The 9,660-nt window shown below is 37.9% G+C and overlaps 3 protein-coding genes across 4 annotated transcripts in view; 2 read left to right on the top strand and 1 right to left on the bottom strand.

Moving 5' to 3' along the window:
• Positions 1-1,082: 1,082 nt before the first annotated feature.
• On the top strand, positions 1,083-3,999 carry prdx1 (peroxiredoxin 1). The gene is made up of 6 exons (XM_007554939.2): positions 1,083-1,191; positions 2,436-2,552; positions 2,683-2,836; positions 2,923-3,045; positions 3,255-3,385; positions 3,503-3,999. The coding sequence occupies exons 2-6, from the start codon at positions 2,447-2,449 to the stop codon at positions 3,583-3,585; spliced, it is 597 nt and encodes a 198-aa protein (XP_007555001.1). The 5' UTR covers positions 1,083-1,191; positions 2,436-2,446; the 3' UTR covers positions 3,586-3,999.
• Positions 4,000-4,530: 531 nt separating this feature from the next.
• Positions 4,531-9,023, top strand: zte38 (zebrafish testis-expressed 38). 2 transcript variants are annotated; one of them, XM_016672878.1, is made up of 12 exons: positions 4,531-4,788; positions 5,367-5,511; positions 5,682-5,745; positions 5,842-5,878; positions 5,976-5,996; positions 6,098-6,124; positions 6,198-6,265; positions 6,362-6,510; positions 7,537-7,757; positions 7,879-7,912; positions 8,019-8,059; positions 8,611-9,023. In XM_016672878.1, the coding sequence occupies exons 1-12, from the start codon at positions 4,738-4,740 to the stop codon at positions 8,653-8,655; spliced, it is 903 nt and encodes a 300-aa protein (XP_016528364.1). In that variant the 5' UTR covers positions 4,531-4,737; the 3' UTR covers positions 8,656-9,023. The 2 variants fall into 2 exon arrangements, with proteins under 2 accessions (XP_016528364.1, XP_016528363.1); XM_016672877.1 differs by having other exon boundaries at positions 4,532-4,788; positions 8,608-9,023.
• aldh9a1b (aldehyde dehydrogenase 9 family, member A1b) overlaps positions 8,670-9,660 on the bottom strand; it is a 6,587-nt gene continuing 5,596 nt past the window's right edge. Inside the window, exon 11 of the mRNA XM_016672858.1 lies at positions 8,670-9,339. Coding sequence (XP_016528344.1) covers positions 9,160-9,339 — 180 coding nt within the window. The 3' untranslated portion in view covers positions 8,670-9,159. The remainder of the gene's footprint in view (positions 9,340-9,660) is intronic.

The raw sequence follows: 9,660 nt of genomic DNA, 5'->3' as shown, positions 1-9,660 counted from the left end.
TTGCAACACAAGTTTAAAGAAAGGAGGAAGTTTCATCTAAGTATATATTTTTTAATGTTTAACAGCTGGAGCAGACTGTAAGGATTAAAAGTTGAACTTTGACTCTTCTGAACACATATTTCATGTCACTGTTGCCCATGTAACGTAGCCTAATATATGTAGTAGGATAATAGGGAATGATGGTTTTGCATGTGGCATTTAGTTATCTAATAGGCAGTCGCACTACTTGTTTTGACGCAGAATTAATTCCATAATCGATTTTACGTTTCACTTCTGTCTTCCTTTTTGAAACATTTTAATAGCAGAATTATGTCACACAAAATGAAAAAGTCTCTCTTAAATATGCAAACCCCATTATTTTCTTTTTCTCAGCTTAAGAGGTGATACTTGAAAAAAGGGACTTAAAAAACAACACAATTTACATATAGAATAGTGAGCAAAAAAAACAATCACGTATTATTTACCATTACAAAAACTTGTGAAGCAGCTCCACAGCATGATGCTGCCAACATTATGGTTGACAGTTACTGTGCTAGTAGGTTCTTAGGCCTTACTTTGACAGGCCTAAACATAATCTGCTACTCTGTGTTAAATAACTTAGTTTTTGTCTCATATAAAACATGGCTGCTTTGAGAACTCAAACAAGACCTTTTGTATGAAGTGCAGATTTTGAAGGAAATTCAATGAAGGAATATACCATAAAATACAGATTATTTTTATTGCTTGTTCATGGTGATAAGGATGTACTCTACACACGGAATTGGGTTGAGTCACATGGCAACCAACTTCTTGACTTAAAGACTCTTTCCTGGTTTCTTTGCGGAAGAATGAACCTCGAAAAAAATACGTCTTATGTTTTGGATAAATAATATATTATGTCAATAAACATATTTTCGAAAGTGACTGGTAAGAATAGACAAACTGCATAAAACGGTTATTTAACACTTCCTCTGAAGGTTCCCTCGACGTTTTCCTTCGAGTAACTTACATTCCCAGAAAGGGGGAGGTTTGGAAAGTGCAAAGTCATGCTACATTGTGGCGTGGTCAGGACTGGAGAAGTGAACTGAGGAGATGCGTCGCGTTGTTTGGTAAAAGTATCGCGAGATTTTGGTGAAAGTATATAAATCCAGTCGACAAAGCCAGCCGCTGCACTCTGTACAGCTGTGGATGCGAGGAGAAATTCTACAAAAGGTAGGTGTTTTAAAAATTTTTAAAAAAAGACAACTTTTCTCTATATATGTGTTGTTTTGGAGTAGTGTTTTTTGTTTTAAGCTTCCAATTCGCGAGGCTTAAAGATCAGGGAGTTCTCATTCGTGTTTTTGAAGCATTCAACAAGTGTTTTCCTCTTTTTTTTTAATCAGAAAATGGGACGGTCGTCTGTAAATCCAGTGTGACAAGAGTTGGCTTAATCAGTATTTTCTGTCCGACATTGATGTATTTATCTGAAATCGGGGTTTCTTTTTAGTCATTTTTGAATGTACTTCCGTTAACCAGGTAAATACCTACATTTCGGTTCGTAAAGGGTCGTTTTTCATAAGCGCCACGCGCTCGTCGACGAAAGCACAATGACAAAAAATAAGTGCATTTATTCATATACGGAAACACCTGTGAAACAAGAGAAGTGGTCATGGGATATGTTTCGAAAGATCCCAACTGACTGCTGCTTTCTGTGCGTATCATAGCCCGAGTAATTTATTGTAAGATATTATGCACATTACCTTGTTTGCGGCTTTTTGCTCTCAGTGAATGATCAGATTTGTTGCGGAGCAATATAATTAAGTCATTATACATTTAGATTTCTCAAATCTGTTAGCATTTTTCTCACACTAAATTGAGTTCAAATTCAAAAATACTTCATGAACCCCAAAGGGAAATGTAATGTACCTAAAGTCAGGTGTGAGAATTGCTGACATAAACATTTCTTGCAACCAACTGTCGTTGTGTTCAACAAGCAGAAAAGTCTGGAATTTAATTTAATTATTTTTCACATGTAGAAGAAATACGGAGCAAGAAACAGGATGTATAGCTTTGTAATATCAGCATTTCCTCCACCCATGCTTTGCAGATTCTGTCTAACCTCAGTAAAATAATCAAGTAAGCTTTTGTTTATAGTTGAAAGTGAACAAGAAAAAAAAAAACTTTGAATACTATTTGAAAATTAAAAAAAAAATCTTTGAGAACATAAATAATTTTTCATCTGGAACTGTATTGAAAATGTGTATGAAGTGGAACCCTGAAAAATTTAATAAAATATTAAACATTAGTGTAGCCATGTGAACAATTTCACAGACTTAAATTATAAACTTTTTTTTTTATTGCACGAGTTGTGCAAGTGGCCTCATATTATTATTAGACATTCCTTTTATAAAATAAACAATAGGCAGCTGTAAGTTTTCAGAGAGGATGTGTGTGACACTCGCCCATTTCCTTCTCAGTCTGACTGAAGATGGCTGCAGGCAACGCAAAGATTGGAAAACTGGCCCCAGACTTCTTGGCTAAAGCGGTGATGCCGGATGGACAGTTCCAGGACCTGAAGCTGTCGGATTATAGAGGTAAGACCTTTCCTTCGCTGCAGGAAATGGTTTTTATTTTTTTTAACAGATGCTACCTATTGACATGAATTTATTCCCCCAGCCCCTGCATAGAAGTACAAAAATAATGTGGTATTTCCTCTCTGCACAGGAAAGTATGTTGTCTTCTTCTTTTATCCGCTGGACTTCACGTTTGTGTGTCCCACCGAGATCATCGCTTTTAGCGATGCCGCTGAGGAGTTCAGGAAGATTGGCTGCGAAGTCATCGCTGCCTCCGTAGACTCTCACTTCTCCCATTTTGCATGGTATTTAACAATCCTTTGTTGTTTTTGCATTCTTGACGACTCTGTATAGTGAGTTCTTCAACATTTCCTGTTTTGCCGTTTTTAAGGACGAACACACCACGTAAACAGGGCGGTCTAGGTGCCATGAAGATCCCACTTGTGTCTGACACGCGGCGCACCATCTCCACAGACTACGGTGTCCTGAAGGAGGATGAAGGCATCGCCTACAGGTGGGGCGGATGCTAGGTTTTGCCCTCTGGTCTATGCACCAATCTCAAAATGCTTTCCGATTACTAAAGGTCACAATTGACTTCCCAGCTTTTGTCTGCTTTACCTTTGGCTGATTTTTATTTGAGCCAGTTTGATTGAACCTGATGTGGCATTTGTTGTGAATTGATCTTAAAATCCACACGATTCATATACATTTTCTGTGTTCTAGGGGTCTGTTCATCATTGATGACAAGGGTATCCTGAGACAAATCACCATCAACGACCTCCCAGTTGGACGCTCCGTTGAGGAGACCTTGCGTTTGGTTCAAGCATTTCAGTTCACAGACAAACATGGAGAAGGTTGGTGTGTTGCTTCTGTTTTTGCCACTTTCTTTTGAAATTGTACACGCTTCCTTTCTGGAACCTCTTTTATCTTTAATCTATCTGCCTGGGCTCATTACTTGTTTATCTGTTCAGTCTGTCCAGCTGGCTGGAAACCAGGAAGTGACACCATCAAGCCAGACGTGCAGAAAAGCAAAGATTTCTTCTCCAAGCAGTAATAAACTCAAGACCACAGTCTGCTGTCTGCTCTAGCAGATTTCATTTTGTGATAGCACGTCCAATAATGTTTGAGTCAGAGCTATGTCGTCATCATACAGTGTGTGTATTATGTCTGTGTAAACTGTGGCCCTGGGACCAAAGCACAGTAATTATGCTGTGGTAGCTATTTTATACTGTGGTCAGTTTTTGACAGGTAACTGTCTGAGCAGTCGATCATTAGTGGTACATACAAAGGAGCAAAGTTGAGCCTATCTGTGCTCAAAATGTTGTTGTTTTTTTCTATACCCTGAACAAAATTCTTATTTCACCTGAATAAATGATGTGTTTCACTTATATGGTGATGTTTTCATGTTCGTCAACAAAACTGTTACAATTTCTGAAAACCTTCAAATTTAAATAAATTGTAAAATTAAGTAGACATTTGAATTTTCTCTGTATACAATAATTTGTAAAGATGAATCAAATTCAATTTTATATATATATATATAATAAGAATGAACACACTTGAAATACTGGTATTCTCCTGTTTACTTCGGATTGATTAGGAAGAAAAATTCTAATGAACATTGTATTTTAAATACAAAATATTTAAAAAAATATTTTGTATTTCTTTGGTAGGGCTACTGCAGAAGTTTAATGTTGATTAATCCATTCAAGACTTGCATAAGGGCATTGTCTTGGAACAATGCAGGTTAAAATTTTACAGTAAATTCAGGATTTTCACCTATTTTTTTCTCTATGTTAAGTTATATTTGATTTTTTTTTAAATTGAAATTAAAATCTTTAACCCGTCACACAATAGTTAAAAAAAAAATAAATTCGTTATGACGGTAAAAGTGAATTCGTGGCCATTTTGTCATACAGTATCTTTTTTCGTCTAGGGCGGGAAAACTGTTAGCTAATTAAAGCTTAACGTTAGTTGACTGGAAGAGCTGCGGGCTCTTGTTTCCTAGAGTCCTAACTTGGTTACAAAATATCGTCTTAGAGCGTACTCAAAATTTGAGACATCACACTAACTTCGAAAGAAGAAAATCATTGTATTTTTGGATATATTTACATATTTCTTAGCTTATTCGGCGTCTTCGCTAGCTAATTTAACCGTTGGAAGTGACTCGGCTAACTACGGTTAGACGCAGGAAGAAGGAGTAAAAATGGCGTCTGGGAAAATGCGTCTGAGAGGAAACAAGGATGAAACTGCTGAGGTTTGGAAACAACCCACTCCATAAAAGCTAACACCGAAAATATGTCTTTGCTCAAAATGCGTTCGTGAATTGCATTTCTAATGTAACTGACGTCATTATTTGTTCATAAAATAGAGAACACACCCATTATTAGCTTGTCGAGGTTCACTTCAATAAATGAGGACACGAACTATTTACATTCAGTAGACAGAAATATTCAAGCCCCTGTATAGTTTCTCAGAAAGTAAAAAATAAAGTCGAAGTAACAGGCAAATTACACCTAATTTTTCACTACCTTGAGCATCTTTAATCTGTTGCACTTTAAAAACTACAATTTCCTAGACTCTTTAAACCTCCACTAGATTATTTTACCCCAAAAGCAGGATATTTAGCACCTAGTTTTATTTCGGTAATTCTAACTGACCTGAAAGAGAAGCTTGGTCTGAATTTACTTAAGACAGTGAGGAAAAAAAAAATTCTTTTTTAGAACTAAAGTATTGAAATTTGTGATTTTTGTTGCTGATATTCTAATTTGCAGAAATGCACCTGTATTTCATATCCACGGCTTTTTTTTCCTTTTTTTTTGTTCACTTTTCAAGTGGACCGGGTTATTCATCAATGACTTAAAAAACAAACAAGAGTCTCTGGTCTTTGTCAAGAGGATGATGGCCATCGCAGTCTCTTCCATCACCTACCTGAGAGGGATTTTTCCAGAGTGCGCCTACCGATCCAGGTATCTTGAAGGTGAGCAGGATACAGTGCAGAAAATTCCAGAAAATCTCTCCATAATTTGCCTTCTTTATGGACTCCCTGCAATTACCTCAAATTATAACGTTATCTTACAGTAATGGAATGTGTTGGAAACAAATGTTTTAATATGTTATACTCTAAAAATCAATGTCTGTTTTTGCTAGATTTGTGCATCAAGGTTTTGCGTGAGAACAGCAACACCTCCGGCGCCAACAAAATTGTGAAATGGTAAATTTAGTTTTAAATAGGTAGATCTGAAAGAAAGCTGTCGTTATCTCTCCCAGTGATAAATTACATTTTTGTCCTTGCGTATGGTTTCTTTAGGATGATGGGCTGTTTTGACGCATTAGAGAAACAGTATGTAAGTCCCGTCCTCTACTACCTTTAGAATTAAAACAGCCAATTTCTTCCCCATTTTTTTTTTATTTTTATTATTGTTCCATATTTTCCTATAACAGCTACAGATTATATGCATTGGGGTGAGTACCTTGTAATTACTGAAGCAATATGTAGATTTGACGTGATAGTTGGCGTAAAATGTTAACAATTTCTGTTTTTTTGGATGCGGGGCAAAATCTAGGTTTACACTGATCCAAAGGACCGTAACGTAAGTTGTATAACACACTTAATAATGTGACGTGTCAATCAGAAACGTTAAGTTTGCATTGTTTAACTTGCAGTGCATCATCGAGTCCTACCAGTTCAACTTCAGATACACTGAAAAGGGACCAGAAATGGACATAGTCAGGTGGGGATGGGTTTCCTTTTGTAGTAAAGAAATAAATACGTGCAGTTTATGAGCTGATTTCAGTAGAAGGTTGGTAAATCCTTCATGAAACCTCAGGGACAATGCGATGGGGATGCAGGTGGCACTGGAGGACACCAAGAGAGCCTCCGTGCTGCTCATCAGGAAGCTCTTTCTGCTGCTGCAGAACCTGGACGCCCTGCCCAGCAATGTCTACCTCACCATGAAGCTCTACTACTACGATGAGAGTAAGACGCCGAACCGTTTCAGTGTGATTAACTCCTAAAGCAGAATGCTGCTGAAGACACGGAGAATTAACAGCTGCCCCTTGTGTAAGCCACGGGTCTTCAACCTGCGGTTCTGGAGCTGCAAGTGGCTCCTTGGACCTTCAACAATGGCTCTTAGTAACTTTGGCTACACATGAGAGAGAATCAACTTTTTTTTTTTTTTAAATCCAGCTGTAATACTAGTTCAGTTTTCTGATGAAATAATCTCACTGAATTTCCACAACAGAATGACAATAAAGGTATGTGTAATATTTTTCTTGATAAAATTTTGTTGTTAGTATGTTGGAGCCTGTAAGCTATTTTTCTATGTAATTTTCCATAAGTATCAACATCCCATAAAGGAAAAATTTTAAACCTAAAAATAGAAAGAAAAACAATCTGTGGTTCTTTAAAATGTTTAAAGTTTTTCTTTTTTCTATTGATGCACCATGTATCGTCATTAACATGGCAGGGTTTTCTCTACGTGTAATTGATCGCAGCGCACTGCGACGGCAAAATAAAAGCCACCACGCCTTCGAAATAAAGCTTTTATATAGATATTTATTCTATGTAACTATGTAAAACATTAGATGGTTACTGGAGGCTGAGCTGCTCTCAGGAGTTAAGTAAAGCCAGACACGACAGTTTGAAATAGAGGGAGACTTTTGTAGTTTTGTAATTTTGCAGTTTTACGAAATAAACCAATTTTGATGCGGCCAGAAAAAATAAAAAACAGACCTCATCCCTGCACCAAAACGTTTTATTGAAAAACAACAATTTTCTAAACGGATGTGTTTCCGTTAAGCAAATTCATTTTTGAAATATCAAATTGCGTAATAGTACGGTCACAGGAGACATGCAGCTTATGTTGGACTGAAAAGCAGGCCATAAAGCAACTCTTTTCATTTCTGTTACTTTGACTAGTTCTTGTCCTTCCTAAGCACAACCCAAGCACACCAGTAGATGGAAGTTATTCGTTTTCTGACTTTATTTGCTTCGCTTCTAAAGTCACCCCTGCAGACTACCAACCACCAGGCTTCCAGGAGGGGGTGCACGACCGGCTGTGGTTTCAAGGGGTTCCAGTGCACTTCAAAGTGGGCCAAGTGCACACAACCTACCACTCCCTGAGGGTCCGAGTGTCTGTGGAGCAAGGCCAGGTGAAAAAACTGCAGGAAGGAAACTATCTGAAGGAACCTGTGCGGGTTTCCCCGAGGAAAGAGGCCATCAAGGTGGGTTTAGACCTGAGACTCTGCTGGTCCATCATTCATTATTTACTTCCTGTCATTTTTCAAAGTCAACTTTTTTATTTCGGTTCTGTTTTCTTTGCTGTTTTTACATAATCCTCTTCAGAGAAAAGGCGATGAAGATCTTCCTTCTGAGGACGGTAGGTGTTTCTGTCTAAATAAAGTCATTCGTTTCAACAATTTTCTTGTATTTTTGACATTTTTTGAACGTTGTAAAGTAAAGTGTGCTAACTTTACTTTAAACAGAGTCTGCACAGTTCAAGAAACCCAGCAGGCCACTGACTAAGGTACAACGTGACTGGCAGAAATAGAGGCTTCAGAAGCAAAACCTAATATTCAGAGCTTCACTTGAGTTATGATTAAACCTGCAGTGTATGACTTTATAAAAATATATATATATATTTTTTTTTTACAAATTTGTTAAAACTGTCAGTGTGTTGAGACTGAGCTACTGTTGCCATTTCTAGGTCAAAAACAACCAATCACAGCCAGGAGGGGGGGCTTAGTGCTGTCAATCAACTCATGTACTCACTGCTCAATGTGTTAGTGACAAAGAAGCAACTTACCCTTACAGGAAAACCAGAGTAGGTGGGGGAGTGATCAGTGTGATTGAGAGCGTTAAGCCCCACCTCCTGGCTCTGATTGGTTGTTTCTAGATAACAGCGGAAGAAAGCAGAGGAGCTCGATTTTCATTTTTTCACAGATTATTCATGTTATAGCATACTGTCACGATATAGTGATAGTTTTTACAGAACTGCTTAAAAAGTATAGTTTTCATAAATGTTGCATACTGCAGCTGTAAGGTGTAAAACTTTGTAATTTTTCTGTCTGTTAGAAGAAAGCTGCTCCGAAATCTGTGGCAAGAAAGAAGAGGAGAAATTAGGCCGGGAGACCAGCACAGCGCTACCAGTTTATTAGTGTGATATTTACAAACATTGTTCAAGTTACAGTCAGCTGTGTATGAAAGAAACAAACAATAATTTCATTGTTACACATTTTTGGTATGAATTTTTTTTAAAGGCAGCTTATTACATAGAAATTAGAAATGTGTTCAACTTCTTCTGATTTGGAGTTGGTTAAAAAAATCGGACTGAGAGGAGAACAGAGAAATAAAGCTCGATTGTAAAGCACTTGTGTTTATGTTAAGAGTCTGTAAAATGTGGTAGTATTTATTATTATTTAGTATACGTTTGTGGTGTTGGAAACGTGTAAATCTTGAAGATGGATATAAGATGACATGATTCTCATCAATCAAGGCTTGTTTGTCTGTATTCATATTTGATTTTTTTTCCCCCTCTTGAGTGATGGCAGATGGCATGGCCGGTCCGGTCCGGTCCTCTCCACCTCCTCCAGTCTCTGGCACAGGTTGCTTCCTTCGGTCGGCTCTCTAAAACAGGCTGTCCACGTCTCCCATCTCCACAAACACGGTCTTCAGCTGGGAGTAGAACTCCACAGTCACCTGGCCGTTCTCCCGCCCGATACCTGGTGGATGTAAGGGTACGAAAGGCTGAGAATGGGGACCAACACAAGACTTTACAGGATTAGGGCCACTGGAAAAAAAAATAAAAAGGAACAATCATGACTTTAATTTCAGAATTCTGACAACAAAAGGTCAGAATAGTAATTAGTCAGAGGAGGATTAGTGGCTCCAATCGTCCTCCGTTGGACTTTAAAGTGCTGATTATTATTTAGTATACGTTTGTGGTGTTGGAAACGTGTAAATCTTGAAGATGGATATAAAATGACATGATTCTCATCAATCAAGGCTTGTTTGTCTGTATTCATATTTGATTTTTTTTCTCCCTCTTGAGTGATGGCAGATGGCCGGTCCGGTCCTCTCCACCTCCTCCAGTCTCTGGCTCAGGTTGCTTCCTTCGGTCGGCTCTCT

Source organism: Poecilia formosa, unplaced genomic scaffold, assembly GCF_000485575.1.
Source record: "Poecilia formosa unplaced genomic scaffold, Poecilia_formosa-5.1.2 Scaffold67, whole genome shotgun sequence".
In the NCBI taxonomy this organism is placed as follows: Eukaryota; Metazoa; Chordata; class Actinopteri; order Cyprinodontiformes; family Poeciliidae; genus Poecilia; species Poecilia formosa.
The sequence above is the reverse complement of the archived record's forward strand: the minus strand, read 5'-3'. Positions and strand labels throughout refer to the sequence as shown.

Excerpts from the sequence above, each read along its gene's own strand:
- prdx1 (XM_007554939.2), top strand. The coding sequence starts at position 2,447 with ATGGCTGCAGGCAACGCAAAGATTGGAAAACTGGCCCCAGACTTCTTG. Across the intron at positions 2,553-2,682 it reads GAAGCTGTCGGATTATAGAG|GAAAGTATGTTGTCTTCTTC; the intron begins GTAAGACCTTTC and ends CTCTCTGCACAG. Across the intron at positions 3,386-3,502 it reads CACAGACAAACATGGAGAAG|TCTGTCCAGCTGGCTGGAAA; the intron begins GTTGGTGTGTTG and ends TTATCTGTTCAG.
- zte38 (XM_016672877.1), top strand. The coding sequence starts at position 4,738 with ATGGCGTCTGGGAAAATGCGTCTGAGAGGAAACAAGGATGAAACTGCT. Across the intron at positions 6,266-6,361 it reads CCAGAAATGGACATAGTCAG|GGACAATGCGATGGGGATGC; the intron begins GTGGGGATGGGT and ends ATGAAACCTCAG. Across the intron at positions 7,758-7,878 it reads CGAGGAAAGAGGCCATCAAG|AGAAAAGGCGATGAAGATCT; the intron begins GTGGGTTTAGAC and ends AATCCTCTTCAG.